General features: G+C 39.6%; 1 protein-coding gene across 1 annotated transcript; it reads right to left on the bottom strand.

The window, feature by feature from the left end:
• Window positions 1-12931: 12931 nt before the first annotated feature.
• Window positions 12932-16360, bottom strand: LOC107554410 (globoside alpha-1,3-N-acetylgalactosaminyltransferase 1-like). The gene is made up of 8 exons (XM_016236898.1): window positions 16293-16360; window positions 15689-15760; window positions 14994-15023; window positions 14857-14887; window positions 14643-14692; window positions 14431-14463; window positions 14209-14343; window positions 12932-14078 (listed from the first exon to the last, which is right to left on the bottom strand). Exons 2-8 carry the CDS (start codon window positions 15745-15747, stop codon window positions 13388-13390), a joined length of 1029 nt encoding a protein of 342 aa, XP_016092384.1. The 5' UTR covers window positions 15748-15760; window positions 16293-16360; the 3' UTR covers window positions 12932-13387.
• Between the last annotated feature and the right edge of the window lie 410 nt (window positions 16361-16770).

Here is a 16770-nt window from a genome sequence, read left to right as displayed (position 1 = left end):
TACAGATCTTCTTTATGCACCAAGAGCTTGTAACACTCCAAAGAGAAAGGAACAATTAAATCTCATCATGTGACCCCTTTAAAGTGCCCTTGGCTTGTTACAGTGTGCAGTTATATATTTAATATGAATTAACTACATGTGCTTACTATATGGTTAGGGTAAGGATTCGGGTTTCATTTATATTTATACGTGTAATATGATGCCTTACATTTTTCTCAAACAGCATAAGTGGGTCTTTATACATGTAAAACATATAGCTAATGTTATAATTTAGGAAGGGAATCATCTCCTGCAAGAGGATTTTCCAGCGTGTAGCGTGAAAAACTAAAGTTTTATACAAATAGGCCTATATGGATAACATTAATTACATATAGCCTACATAAAGCATGCAAAGAGAGCTCCCTAAAAACCTGTCATTCATCTTAGCTGATTGCGATCTCACAAAGTTCCGTTATAATCAATGAATCTCTCTGTACTGCACAATTAATCTTGTATTTACATCGTTATAATATGATGGTTCTCGAGCTTGCAGAACTGAGCACTGGACAAAAACTCCAGCGTTTTAAGCGTTGAATGGGTTCTAACTTTAATGCCTCTGATTGGTCATTGCGTTCAATAAATTAACAGGTATGTATGTGATTAGCTACATTGCTGAACGCTGTAAATGTAAATTGAAACCTGTTACGTTCTCCGGAGTGCAAACACAGATGTGCACTAGATAGTTTGCCAAATCTGTTTATTACAGCTTCAGGCTGGGAAATCTCATACTCATCCAGGCCATCCTATACACCCACAACAAATTCTGAAACCACAAACAACCCTATTATTTGTATGGCTTTCACAAAGGTCTAAACCCTTAGGCTGGAGCTGTGCAAAATTATTTAAGGTTCTTGAACTGCACCTTCACTTCCATTTTCCCCAATATCTCTGTCCATCCCTTGCGTATACGTGTTTTTTTTCTTGTACCTGTCACTTCTTCACCAGCAGGTCTACCCTTATGAACAGAACTGTGTCCATCTAGTGGCAAAACAACCACCTCATTTTAATTTATTTGCACAGAATGTTATTTATCTTAAAATGACTTAAATACCCAAGATGTAACAAACCTATTTTTCATACAAATATATTAAAACAAATTTGTGTTTAAAGTGCCCATTTATAAAAATTAGTCCAATACCTTTATTGAAAAATCCTAATAGCCTACTGAACACACTATTGCATTGACTCATATTTTTGTTTTGCTGTCTGCTCTCCCTCCTTACCTAAACTATAAATTCATGCGAATATCTGTCTGCTAAATGTATTAATGTAACTTTACAGTATGATGTCCTTTAGCATACAGTATTCTGACATGATAATAATGGGGTGCTCCTGATAGCCTAACAGTTGCTAGCAGTTTAATACTCATCTAAGTTAACAGACAAAACTATAGTGACTAAGGGATTATATTTGGGGATCCGTGGCATTAATTGTTGGACAGCGTGTTCTCTCTCTTACACACACAAAGACTTTATCAATAAAATAGTTTTGGGAAAGCCGGTCATATGCGAGCAATTCACATTAATGGGCTCTCTTCTGCTCTCTCTCTCTCTCTCTCTTCAGTAACTGCATACGGCTCATTCCCCTGTTAGATCTAAATTTTATGTAACGGAGGCTCGGGGTGTTAGTAAAAATATTCGAAAGTAATTGTTTCACGTCGTGGCCGCACTATCATATTGGGCTTCCTTTTTCGATAGGCTACTAACGAGATAATGCCTCCACTCAAATCCGTGCACTCACTACCATATTTCCTTACGGCGTGTATCCACTGTTGCAGCACGAGAAATGCGCTCAGTGCGGCTCAAAACACCAAGAGCGAGCGACAATGAGCGGCGTTGAATGACAGAAGTGATATTGCACCAATTGCAAAGAATCACGAATTTCACACAGCAGTATGGGACACCATTAAAGGGGAAGCTACATGACAGTAGATTACGGACTTGCGAAGCAACAAAACAAGTGGGTATACCCAGGGTATACGCAAATATTGATCCTTAGAAGTTGTAATACGCAAACATCCCGGGGGGAAAAGTAAGCACACGGCGTATTCTCCAATAACAACCAACTGCAGAACCGCAGAACCATACGTCATGACAGTCTGAGGACAACAGCGCCAGACTAACAAGAAGAGATGGTAAGAAGTTAATCACGGCGTAATTACGAGAGCTCAGTCAAAAGTTAATGAAAACGGAATCATCATGGCGGAAGAAGAGAAAACGGTAAAAAAAATTGCCTTTGTGTATTTAATCGATTGTTTTTGGATTAACGCTTATACAAAAGGGCTCTAAGTATTTTGCAAGTGGGCATTGTGACGAAGGCACTTGAGCACATAATTATTTTGCAATTGGATTGTATCACACTTTGTTAGGTTACATATTCATGATTTGGGATTTTCATTTGTTATTGACGTTGTATTTTACTGCATTTGTTAAATTTTCTGACTGAGAAATGATGGTTCTCGAGCTTGCAGAACTGAGCACTGGACAAAAACTCCAGCGTTTTAAGCGTTGAATGGGTTCTAACTTTAATGCCTCTGATTGGTCATTGCGTTCAATAAATTAACAGGTATGTATGTGATTAGCTACATTGCTGAACGCTGTAAATGTAAATTGAAACCTGTTACGTTCTCCGGAGTGCAAACACAGATGTGCACTAGATAGTTTGCCAAATCTGTTTATTACAGCTTCAGGCTGGGAAATCTCATACTCATCCAGGCCATCCTATACACCCACAACAAATTCTGAAACCACAAACAACCCTATTATTTGTATGGCTTTCACAAAGGTCTAAACCCTTAGGCTGGAGCTGTGCAAAATTATTTAAGGTTCTTGAACTGCACCTTCACTTCCATTTTCCCCAATATCTCTGTCCATCCCTTGCGTATACGTGTTTTTTTTCTTGTACCTGTCACTTCTTCACCAGCAGGTCTACCCTTATGAACAGAACTGTGTCCATCTAGTGGCAAAACAACCACCTCATTTTAATTTATTTGCACAGAATGTTATTTATCTTAAAATGACTTAAATACCCAAGATGTAACAAACCTATTTTTCATACAAATATATTAAAACAAATTTGTGTTTAAAGTGCCCATTTATAAAAATTAGTCCAATACCTTTATTGAAAAATCCTAATAGCCTACTGAACACACTATTGCATTGACTCATATTTTTGTTTTGCTGTCTGCTCTCCCTCCTTACCTAAACTATAAATTCATGCGAATATCTGTCTGCTAAATGTATTAATGTAACTTTACAGTATGATGTCCTTTAGCATACAGTATTCTGACATGATAATAATGGGGTGCTCCTGATAGCCTAACAGTTGCTAGCAGTTTAATACTCATCTAAGTTAACAGACAAAACTATAGTGACTAAGGGATTATATTTGGGGATCCGTGGCATTAATTGTTGGACAGCGTGTTCTCTCTCTTACACACACAAAGACTTTATCAATAAAATAGTTTTGGGAAAGCCGGTCATATGCGAGCAATTCACATTAATGGGCTCTCTTCTGCTCTCTCTCTCTCTCTCTCTTCAGTAACTGCATACGGCTCATTCCCCTGTTAGATCTAAATTTTATGTAACGGAGGCTCGGGGTGTTAGTAAAAATATTCGAAAGTAATTGTTTCACGTCGTGGCCGCACTATCATATTGGGCTTCCTTTTTCGATAGGCTACTAACGAGATAATGCCTCCACTCAAATCCGTGCACTCACTACCATATTTCCTTACGGCGTGTATCCACTGTTGCAGCACGAGAAATGCGCTCAGTGCGGCTCAAAACACCAAGAGCGAGCGACAATGAGCGGCGTTGAATGACAGAAGTGATATTGCACCAATTACAAAGAATCACGAATTTCACACAGCAGTATGGGACACCATTAAAGGGGAAGCTACATGACAGTAGATTACGGACTTGCGAAGCAACAAAACAAGTGGGTATACCCAGGGTATACGCAAATATTGATCCTTAGAAGTTGTAATACGCAAACATCCCGGGGGGAAAAGTAAGCACACGGCGTATTCAGGCAACACTTTCTCCGCCCACTTCCGGCCTCAGACTGTTAGTCTGGCGCTGTTGTCCTCAGACTGTCATGACGTATGGTTCTGCGGTTCTGCAGTTAGTCCTATCTCCGTATACTTGGGTATGGCCCCGACTACACCACTGGTTGCCAGATATTGATACTAAAACAAACAAAAAAAACAAAAAATAAACCGAAATTATTTCCAATCTTTTGCTGTAATAAAATAAGATGAAATAAAGATATCGCTGACTCTAAACTGCAACTTCCTACTTTATTAACTTTCTAACGTGTTAAATTAAGTGGAAAAGACAAGTCCAAAACGCGTATAATAGCTGGATCTGGCAACACGGAGGCTGCGCCAGCGCCCTCACTCACAACTCTATCAAGCCTTTTCATTGTGAAAGTGAAACTACTTTGTTTGGTCTTCCAAAAGAGGACGATATCCGCTTCGTCATGCCTGGAGCTGATCCGTGCTGGTCGCTGAGGAAATACATCAACTTCGCGCTGTGGATCGCCGGATCAGCTTCATCGTGGGTGAAGCGGAGTCCAGCCCGGGGTCGTCACATGTGGTTGCCGCAAGCCGTTCTCAAGCCCGCAGGCCTCTGCTCACTCTAGCCCCGCTCACTTTAGGCCGCCGGCCTGAAAGCGAAACTACTTTGTTTGGCCTTCCAAAAGAGGACACATCTAGTGGTTAAGGTGTATTTACAACACTGTTCCAGAACAGTTCAACCCAAATATTCAGATGTGTGCAACACATTTTATGGAGGACTGTTTCCTGATCCTGGTAGAGTAGACTACAATGCCAGCTGTTCTGACTCACAGACCGTAAGTACGTTTTTTATATTAAAGAATTTGCCACTGACGATTCAAACGCGAGTTTTGAGCAGTGTAGAGTAGCGCTTGTTGTTTGTCCTTTCTCCGATCACAAATGCAGACATGGTTTTATGTTTACGCGGCGCGATGCAACGCGTAAAAAGACAGTGGATGTCATTATAATCCGTCCCCACTGGATGCAACAAATGCCTCATTTATAATGGGTTTTAATGTTTTTGTGTCGTCGCTCTGGCCGGGACACGGCATCACAATATGGTAAGGGATGTAAAATTTCTGTCACGCGCTTGAGGTATTCGGCCAATCACAACGCACTGGATAGCTCGCCAATCAGAGCACACCTTGCTTTTCAGACCGATGAGCTTTGTAAAAATCGACGCATTTCAGAAAGGCGGGGTATAGAGGAGAAACAATAATGTACAGTATGTGGAAAATAATGTGTTTTTTTAACCTTAAACCGCATAAACACATTTCATTACACCAAATACACCAAATAATGTTCTTTTTAGCAACATCATATGACCCCTTTAACAACAAATTAGTCATTCAAAGAACAAATTTTATTTTTGAACATAAAAAATGCACTGTGGTCCGGACCTCGATGGCCTCATAGCTGGTTACGGGCTTGCAAGCAGGTTACAATTCCAAGAATGGAATTGACAGCAGCCACCATCGCAGTCAAAATAGATAGGATGCTGAGACAGGAGCTTCAAATTGACCTTGAGGAGTCTAACTTATGGACTGACAGCACCACAGTGCTGAGATACATCGAGAACGACTCCACAAGATTCAAGACGTTTGTTGCAAACCAAGTCTCATTAATTAGAGAGGCTTGCTAGAAGATAGGCTGCTACCAGACAAACCACCATTCACTAATACTGGAGTCGATTACTTCAGACCGTTTGAGGTGTGAAGAGGATGCTCTAGGGCAGGGCTGTCCAAACTCGGTCCTGGAGGGACGGTGTCCTGCAGAGTTTAGCTCCAACTTGCCTCAACACACCTGACTGGAAGTTTCTATGCCTAGTAAGAGCTTGATTAGCTGGTTCAGGTGTGTTTAATTAGGGTTGGAGCTAAACTCTGCAGGACACCGGCCCTCCAGGACTGAGTTTGGACAGCCCTGCTCTAGGTCAAGAGATATGGTGTGCTCTTTACCTGCCTGACCATTAGAGATATTAATTTACAGTCATGGCCAAAAGTTTTGGCAGTGACATAAATTGTGTGTTTTGCAAAGTTTGTGTTCATTCACATTGTTTCTAGATTACTGTGTAGAGTAATCTACACAATTTTAAATAATTGCTAAAAGCTTCACTGGCCAAAAAATGTACGTTTCACAAAAAAAAAAAAAAATGTCACTGTTTTTTGATCCTGACACAAAATGAGCAGCTAACATTAATTGACTAATCATATCAGCAGCACATTTGAAAGTGTGAATGAGTACTAATCATGTGAAATCACTATCATACTAATTAAAATAAGAGCAGACTGATAAGAGCAGACTGATTACTATTAAAGGAGGGAAGAAGCGCTTCCAATCATTGTGTTCTTGTTAGCAATGGTTACCTCCAAAGAAACACGTGCAGCCATCATCGCTTTGCATAAAAATGGCCTCACATGCAAGGAAATTGCTACAAAGAATATTGCATCTGAAAGAACCATTTACCGGATCATCAAGAACTTCAAGGAGAGAGGTTCGACTGCAGTGAAGAAGTCTTCAGGACGTCCCAGAGTGTCCAGCAAGCGCCAGGACCGTCTCCTCCTGAGGAGTCCGCTACGGAATCGTGTCACCAGCAGTGCAGAGCTTTTGCAGAGGAAGTACAAGGATTGGACAGCAGAAGACTGGTGAAAAGTTATTTTCTCTGATGAAGCTTCCTTCCGACTGTTTGGGACATCTGGAAAATCGATTGTTCGGAGAAGCAAAGGTGAACGAGTCCTGTGTTGTGCCAACAGTGAAGCATCCTGAGACCATCCATGTGTGGGGTTGCTTTTCAACCAAGGGAGTGGGCTCTCTCATAATTCTGCTCAAAAACACTGCCATGAATAAAGAATGGTATCAAAACGTCCTGCAAGAGCAACTTCTTCCAACGATCCATGAGCAATTTGGTGATGATCTGTGCATTTTCCAACATGATGGAGCACCATCTCACAAAGCAAGAGTGATAAAGAAGTGGCTCTAAGATCATTACATTGAAATTTTGGATCCGTGGCCAGGCAACTCCCCGGATCTCAGTCCCACAGAGAACCTGTGGTCAGTCCTCAAAAGGTGAGTGGACAAGCAAAAACCCACAAATTGAGATCAACTCAGAGAACTAATAAAGCAAGAATGGATCGCTATCAGTCAGGATTTGGCGACTTGCAGAGGTTATGAAGAACAAGGGTCAATGCTGTAATTATTCATTAAAAAATACTCATTATATTTTTTGCCAATAAAAGCCATTAAAACTTATGATATGCTTATCATTGTTTTTCAGTATACCATAGAAACATGTGGAAAAATTATCTACAAATACTGAAGCAGCAAACTTTGCAAAACACCAAATTTATGTCACTGCCAAAACATTTGACCATGACTGTAGAAGTCGCACCTTCTCTGGACACGGACGCATGTGTCAGTGCTATTTGCCGATTCATTTGTAGAAGAGGTCATGTCTCAGTAATCCGTTCCGATAATGGAACAAAATTCACAGGAGCTGATAAGGAGTTGCGTGAAGCATTGCAGAATTTGAATCAGGCAACGATTCAAGAAGAGATACTAGAGAGAGAAATTCAGTGGATATTTAACACTCCTGGAGCATCTCGCCACGGAGGAGCCTGGTAATGTCGGATTCGCACAGTGAGAAAGGTTCTGAATTCCATACTGAGACAGCAGGTATTGGACGATGATGGCCTACATACACTGTTGTGTGAAGTGGAATCTGTGATGTATGCTGGTTCTTACCACTAAGTGGTGCCCTGTATTCAAGTATCCTGTGGAGTCGGAGAACAGAACATTATTAGAATAAGAAACACAGTCGGTGTGAACAGTTCTTGTGTGTTGTGTCTTCATTAATATCTTTGGACTCTTAAACTAGTAAGCCTAAACAAGCTAACAAGTGTTACCTAGGGTGACCATACGTACCATTTTCCCAGGATGCGTCCTGGCCAGGATTTCTATATTGCCTAAAATATCTAGGTTTTGGCTTTGTTTGCGTGTGCAAACCGATCGGTGTATGACATCAAAATACCATACAGACGGTTCCTTATGCTTTCAAAATGCTCTCGAGGTATTTTGATGTCAAACACCGATCGGTCTGCACACGCAAACAAAGCCAAAACCTAGATATTTTAGGCAATATAGAAATGGCATGTATGGTCACCCTAGTGTTACCAAAAGATATCACATGGTGTCAGAAGTTAAAGATGGATCAGCCAAAAGAATGCATTTTTAAAGGAAACACTGCAGAGAATTGGAGAATTTGGATTCAGAAGTTTGAGCTATACCTTGTGGCAAGTGGAACATCTGAGAAATCAGGCAAGATAAAGTGTGCTACATTTCTTCACGTTGCCTGGGATGAAGCACTGAAGGTATTTAATACCATGGATTTTACTGAGGAAGCTAATGATTATGAGGTACGGAAAGAAAAGTTCAGACTTTACTGTGAACCAAGGAAAAATCTAACATATCTAAGACACTTGTTATTCACTTGTGCACAGGCACCAAATGAACTGATTGATGCATATGTGACTGATTTAAAAAACAAGGCTAAAGAATGCGAATTCGCACAGTTGACAGAGTCACTGATCTGAGACCGCATAGTGTGTGGCGTGAACAATGATCAAATCAGAGCTAGACTCTTGAGAGAACTGGCAATTACACGTACATCGGATGTGTGTTCGACTTAAAAGCAGCGCGGCTCAGATCGATCAATGTTTGACATCAAAGTACCTCGAGAGCATTTTGAAAGCATAAGGAACCGTCTGTATGGTATTTTGATGTCATACACCAATGTACACACGCAAACAAAGCCAAAACCTAGATAATTTAGGCAATATAGAAATCCTGGCCAGGACGCGTCCGGGAAAAATGGCACGTATGGTCACCCTATGTTAGATGCTAACCATGGATTTTGGCAAATCCAGTTAGACAAAGAAATTTCCAAGCTTTGCACGTTCAATATACCTTTCGGAAGGCACTCGTTCAAGAGGTTACCTTTTGGGGTATTTTCAGCTCCAGAAGTCTTCCAGAAGTGCATAGCTCAAAGGCTTGAAGACCTGGAAGGTGTTGTAAATATCATGGATGATATACTCGTATGGGGAGAAAATGTGGAACAGCATGATGCAAGGCTTAGGCAGCTTCTGGAGAGAGTAAGAAGTATCAATTTGAAATTAAATTGGGAAAAGTGCAAGATCAGAATGGATGAAATAAAGTACACCGCGCATGTACTAAGTGGAGAAGGTTTGAAGCCAGACCAAGACAAGATCAAAGCAATTGTGGAGATGCCCAAACCACAAGGCAAATCTGCCTTAATGAGGTTTCTTGGCATGGTTCAATACCTCGCAAAGTTTGTTCCAAACTTGTCTGAGACCAGTGCGCCGCTGAGGAAACTTCTGGAAAGTGGACTGGCACTGGGAAACATCACAGCAAAAGAGTTTTGAGGCACTTAAGTCACAGCTGAGCAATGCCCCAGTTCTCAGATTCTTTGATGTCAACAAGGAAGTTACTCTTTCTGTTGATGCTAGTTCGGAGGGTTTGGGAACTGTTATCCTGCAGGAAGAACATCCTGTTGCATATGGTTCGCGATCACAGACTGACTGCCAGAAAAGGTATGCCCAGATTGAAATAGAGCTTTTAGCCATCGTGTATGGATGTGAAAAATTCAGCCAGTACCTTTATGGGAAAACAGTAAGAGTACAGTCAGACCACAAGCCACTGGAGACAGTGTTCAAAAAGCCTCTTCAGAAAGACCCACCACGTCTGCAGAGGATGTTGATGAAACTCCAGCCATATGACCTGCAGGTAATCTACAAACCTGGAAAAGAGTTGAAAATAGCAGATACGCTTAGCAGAGCCTACCTTGAGTAAGAAACAGAACAACGACTGGACAGAGACTTGGAAGTACATCAATTGTCAGAATGTCTGCCTATTTCGGAAGAGAAACTGAGAGCTGTCAAGGAAGCTACTGTAGCAGATAAAGAACAGCAGATGGTGATGACAGTAGTCAAAACAGGATGGAAGTGTGCCACCTGCAATAAGGAAGTACTGGACCTTCAAGGAAGAACTGACAATCTCAGAAGGACTGTTGTTCAAAAATACAAAACTCATAATGCCGCAAAGTCTGCAAACAGAAATGCTGGAGAAAATTCATGAAGCTCATTTGGGAGTGGGGAAGTGCAAAGAGCGAGCGAGAGATGTACTGTTCTGGCTGGGAATGGGAAAACAAATTGGAGATATGGTGTCAAAGTGTGCTGTGTGCAATACCTTCAGAAGGAACAACACCAAAGAACCTCTCATCAGTCATGACTTACCAGACAGAGCATGGGCAAAGGTAGGAGTAGACCTTTTTCATTTCAACCAAGCAGACTATCTGCTATGTGTGGACTACTTCTCGAAATTTCCTGAAATTGCAAAGTTAACACAGACAACAAGCCAACATGTGATAATAATGGTATTGAAGTAGATTTTCGCAAGACATGGAATTGCGGACTAAGTTGTCTCAGATAACGGGCCACAGTTTGTGAGTGCACAATTTAGAAACTTCAGGGATAAATGGGAGTTCAAACACTCAACTTCAAGCCCCAGATATCCTCAGTTGAACGGTCAAAGTGAAAGAGCTTTGAAAGCGCAAGAAAGTCATGGAGACGCATACATCACTCTTCTTGAGTACAAGAATACGCCACTTGGAGAAGTGAAGTTGTCTCCTGCACAACTGCTCATGGGCTGCAGACTGAAAGCCAGATTGCCAACAGCGAGTAAGTTGTTACAACCACAGCTTCATAAAGGGGTTCATAAAAGCCTAAAAAACAGACAGCAAAAGCAAAAGCTCTACTATGATCGAGGAGCAAGAGACCTACCTGCTCTGAAAGAAGGAGAAAAGGTGAGATTGAGAACAGAAAGTCACTGGCAGCCAGCTGTCGAGGTGGAAAAGCATGAAAAGCCAAGGTCATACCTGGTTCAAACGCAGGATGGAGAAATTTACAGAAGAAATCGAAAGCACCTGCTCAAGACAAAAGAGACAAATTTCCAGAATTCATATATTCAGGATTCATTTGATCCAGTGATAAATGACTGTGTCCCAGATGTAGTGGCTGCAATGCTAGTGCCACTGCTAATCACAAAACCTGGACCGTTGTCTTCAAAACCTGAAGTTGTTTCCGAAGAGACTGTAAAAGTGACACGTTCTGGCAGAGTGGATAGGCCACCAAAATGTTATTCTTGCTAAAGTTCTAAGGACTTTTACTCTAGTAAAGAAATTTTTGAGAGTTTAACACCTGTTATTTTGATTGGTGACACTGAGTTCAAAATTTAAAGTAAATTGCAAAACCAAAGGCTTGAAAGAATTTTAAGGTATTGTTTTTTGAAAAAAAAAAAAAAGGGAGATGTGATGTATGCTGGTTCTTACCACTAGGTGGTGCCCTGTATTCAAGTATCCTGTGGAGTCATAGACTGTAAAAGTGTGGAGTCAGAGAACAGAACAGTATTAGAATAAGAAAAGTTATTCTAATAATGTGTCTTCATTAATAGCTTTGGACTCTTAAACTAGTAAGCCTAAACAGCTAACAAGAGTTACCAAAATATATCACAGAATCAATCATCAATGACAGGCCCATTACCAAAATGTCTGACAACCCTAACGACCCGAACAACCTTGAAGCCTTGACCCCTAAACCATCTGTTGTTGATAAGGAAACGGGTGTGTTCAAGAAAGACGATGTCTATGCAAGCTGTAGATGGAAACAAATTCAATACCTGGTGGATCTTTTCTGGCATGGGAGGACACTGGAATATTTACCTCTTCTGCAGGAACGTCAGGCTGAAAATAAACTTTGAGAATGGAGACATTGTCCTGATCATGGATTCCAATGCACCTCGGAATTCCTGGATGATAAGTCGCATCATCAAGACAATGCCTGACTCTAAGAGAAATGTTCAATGTGTGTGTGTGTTCAGACGAAAAACAGCAAGATGATTCGCCCCATCTCCAAAATATGTCTTCTACAACAAGCTGGCTGACTGTAGTTTGAATGGACGTTCAAGTTGTGACTCCAAAGACTCTTATTCTGAAGGTTTATGGCTCTAGGTAATTTAATGTGATAATTGATATACAGTAGTTTGCCTGCCTATACAATTAGGGGCTGGGGTTGTAAGAGCCATAATTTTAATAATTTCAATTTAACATTAAGTTAGAAGTGCTTCAGTAGATATTATTTTAATGTGTTTAGATTTACATGTACATTTGTTCCATGTGTTTATTCTGTAAAGGATTGCTCTGCTTTATTATTGGGACTTCCTTTAATAACCTTTAATTGTGGGTGTACCCTTTATGAAAGAAAGAAAGATGGAGCAACAGTTTTTTTGACCGGAGTTTATTTTGTTTCTGTTTTGTACAAGAACCTCCAGTAAACAGTTGAAACTTGAACGAAGACCTGTGTCAATTCTTTGCCTGAAAGAATAAAGCAAGATTATTGCCACTATATATATTGTTGAAAAGCTGTTGTTTAGTTAAATCAAGTCAAGTCACCTTTATTTATATAGTACTTTATACAATACAGATTGTGTCAAAGCGTTAAACAGAAAAATAGTGTATCGTTAATGCAAGAGTAAAGTGATTTTTTTCTGTTAAAGTCATTTGATCATTGATTCAGTGATGTCATCCTCCAGCTCAGTTTAGTGTATTATCTATAAAATTGTTAATAATGTGTTTGTTAAAATGTATATTCATAAATACATTTATATTTATACAAATATAAACAAATACAATTAAAAGGAATCAATATATTTATATAAATATATAGCATATTTGTAAAGGTATGCATACATACATATTTTTATGGTGTCAAAATGTCATATTTCACAAATTGTTTGAGCATATACCGCAGGTTATATGGAAGGTTATATTCTTGCAGTAGTACCCAGAAAATATAATTTAATGTTACAATTGGTTTTAGCTTCAGACCTTGTACCTCCCTAAACATCCTCCCTCAACTCTCTTCTTAAAAGGGGTAAAACAAAGGGTTGGCAGTGCTTTCAATACATGCAAATTGTGTTCGGTTACATAATAAAGAGTATTGCAAAAAGTTTGATAAGTTCATATTGTGAGTGTTTATTCAAAAAGATTTTGGTAGATATTGTTTCTAATATGTGCTCATAAACTGTATTTGTCTGTGATTATCCATTTCTTGGTGGCAGATGTCAACTTCCCTATTGCCAGTATTACCTGTTAACAGATTCACAGTGTCTTATGGGAGGCCTTTGAGAACACACCATGTCAGTGTAGCTGAATACTGGCAACAGTTGCTATGGGTTTGGACGAACTTCAGCATAGTTTTTAGCTACATTAGAGAAGCGAATTACTTTAATTTGGGCTGCACTTTCATTGATGTCCCGCCACATATATTCAGGAGAGAGCAGTTTACTAGGTTTGTTCAAAAGGAAATACTTGTTCAAGTGAGACTCCTCTTGCCAGGCCGCCTCAATGGAGTTTGCAGCATCAATGTGCAGCTGCTCCCTGCAGGTTTTGGTGAGATGATGTACATCCTCCAAAGAGCCACCAAATGCAGCACCAGCATAATAATAATCACCTTCCCCCACTGGAATGTATGCTTGAGACTCTGGTCTACGCTCATATGTGAATCGATCCCTTGGAGCATCAAAAAACCAAGGATGTATCACACCTACCAGACGACCCAAAGACTCCACACCCCAATGGCCATAGAACTTTGTATCTATGTCAAGGCAGAAAATATAGTCAGCCTCACTGGCCAGTTCATTCTCTATTAGTTTTTCCAGTTTTTCCATCCTGCCCATACTGATGTCCTGCCATCTGTTCAAACTCTGAACCTTTCGAACTGTCAAACTACGGTTTTCACCCATCTTCACTTCAGGAACTGATTCTGGTTGATCTGTAAACAAGTAGTAGTGGACTCGAAATCCAACAAAGTAATGCTGCTCTGCTGACTCCAGAAAATCTTTGACAAAACGCGTGTATCTAACCAACAGAGAAAACAAATACAGGGTGAAATATTAAGCTTCATTTATCCTTTAATTATTTCTATTTCCAGAATCAAGGAAAAACAGATGACTATTAATACAAGATGAGAGGTATCATGAAGACTTACTTTCCCAAAGCGAAGACAGTGGTTGCTATCATGAGATTCTGTTGTTTGTAGATAGAGTCGATCAGTATGGGGTCAAAGGTTCCCTCCCAAAGGATTGGAGCTGACCATGATGTCACAGAAGCAACATCTGTCCGACTTCATTAAAAACACACATACAGAACTGTAATCATTTCATTCATGAGTGGAAATGGGCTATAACAGGGCTAAAAACGTAATACTCACCCTACCAACACACTCGGCTGGTTGTACAACAACCTGTAATAAAAATGAATAAGCAGAAAGAACAACAGACATTTTTATTTGTTCATGGAGTTCATGGAGAACCTCATAAACAACCATGAACCATAAATGTTTTTGTCTAGAGCAGTAGTCCTCATTAACTACGGATCAACTTAAAAATAAAGTCACTTTTATGAAGATTAAGTTTTACACACCCTGGTGATGAGCGCAATCCAAAGGTCTTTTGCTTCCATTTTGGCCTGATAATAACAGAGTTACACTCTTACTAATTTGAATTTGATTATGTTGTGTGTCATTGATTGTGTGTGTGTTGATGAATATGAGCATGTACAGAAATACTAGCATGTGTGTGCATTTGTTTTTTTGTGTTGAAGAGCGATGTATGTGTATGTACATCATTACTCACTTGATGACTTGTTCTATTATCTGCTGATTGCAGCTTAAAACAAGAAAATATCAAATAATTCAGTAATGCAAACTTCTCAAATCAAGAGAACAACACAAACTACATCTGCACCATGTTTTTCTAACTGCACTAAACTCACCTGATCTGGTTATTGTTCAGGTAAATGAGCCTGTAGAGAAAGACATCTAACTTCAGGAGAGATCTCTGTAAATGTGTAACTGTTTAATCTTCATTTTTAGAGTTTAGAATTTTATGTCTTATGCTTGTCATGTACACAGAAAATGCAGAGTAAAGAATTGCTTGATATTGTAGGGTTGAAAATCAACCAGAACTTTTGTTCCCTGTCCCAAACCTATTTCAAAACTGAAAACCACATTCTGTCTGAATGATAAGATATAAAACTCTAAACTCTGTCTGACAGAATGCATTTAAAAACGCTCACTGCCACAATTAAATTACAATTTAAAAAATTAAAATTAAACAATTAAAAAAGGCACCTCTCACTGCAAGAAAAACTGCGTTTTGATATGATATATCTTGAGAATAAAATAAAAATGTTCACATTTTTAAAGGGGTAATAAAAGGCAGTTTCAGAAACTTACAATATGTTTCTCAAGGTTAGTTCATAAAGATTTTGGCTTTAAAAATAAGGTGCTTTAGCAGAATAGAGTGGCAATACTATGCTAAATACAGTACTTCATGTACTCCTCCTGGCCACATGTCAAGCACTAATGTTACCAACTTCTGAGAAATAATACTGTATTATTATCACATCAATTCACAACCCAAACACAAAGGCAAACCATCTAATATTACTGAAGAGTAATTACATACCCACTCAATACCATCCCAAAGAACACAAGAATGATGAGAATATTCTGACGGAGCTGCATTATTCCTGGAATACTTTGAATACATTGATATGAAGTTAGAGACTGAAGCGTAAGTGAGAGGAATAAAGCAAGAGAGAAGTAGATCAAGGAAGGAGGAGCTTTCAGTTGACTCATAGGAACAAAATTATTCGAACTTCCGGTCCCACTTTATATTAAGTGGCCTTAACTACTATGTACTTACATCAAAAAATAAGTACATTGTGCTTATTGTGTTCATATTGTATTGCTTTTAGTATGTAAAATCTGAAACTCAAGAATACTTGTTTGTGATTTTGAACTCATTAGATGTAGTAAACAAAACAAAAGCAATAAAGACCAATTTGAATTGAAAATAAAACTGGCATACTGGCTTTTGACAGTGAAACAACCCTCAGCTTGAATAAGTTTAGAATAGACAGAAAAAAATGAAAGAAAGACCAAGAACAAAACTATTTATGAGACTAAATATGAGAAGTTACAAACTCTGGACTCGAACTCTGGCACACCCTTGCTATGCATATCTGAGCTGTTGGAGGAACACTCCCAGTAAAAAAAAAAAATTGTACCTTTAGGGGTACAACAGCTTGCCACTGTGGGGCAATACCATCAAAGGGACACTTTGTACCTTCTTTACTCTAAATCAGTGGTTCCCAAACCTGTCCTGGAGGACCCACTGCCCTGCACCTCTTGTATGTCTCCCTTATCTAACACACCTGATTCCACTCATCGGCTCGTTAGTAAAGACCGCAAGAACTAAATTGGGTGTGTCCGATTAGGAAGACATACAAAATATGCAGGGCAGGGGGTCCTCCAGGACAGGTTTGGGAACTACTGCTCTAAATCATTAGTTACTGTTACATTCCGTGGTTGTGTATTATGGTAGTATATTCAGTTTTTTCCTTTTCTCTTTGTGTCTCTCTGCTGCTCTACCAGGTGCAAGAGAGAGAGAGAGAGAGAGAGAGAGAGAGAGAGAGCGAGAGCGAGAGAGGTGATTGCTCACACCTGCTGCTTGTTACTGGGGAGAGGCTGCATGCTCAAAAAAAG

The sequence above is a fragment of the Sinocyclocheilus grahami genome, unplaced genomic scaffold, assembly GCF_001515645.1.
Source record: "Sinocyclocheilus grahami isolate Dianchi unplaced genomic scaffold, SAMN03320097.WGS_v1.1 scaffold501.1, whole genome shotgun sequence".
Taxonomy (NCBI): Eukaryota; Metazoa; Chordata; class Actinopteri; order Cypriniformes; family Cyprinidae; genus Sinocyclocheilus; species Sinocyclocheilus grahami.
The sequence above is the reverse complement of the archived record's forward strand: the minus strand, read 5'-3'. Positions and strand labels throughout refer to the sequence as shown.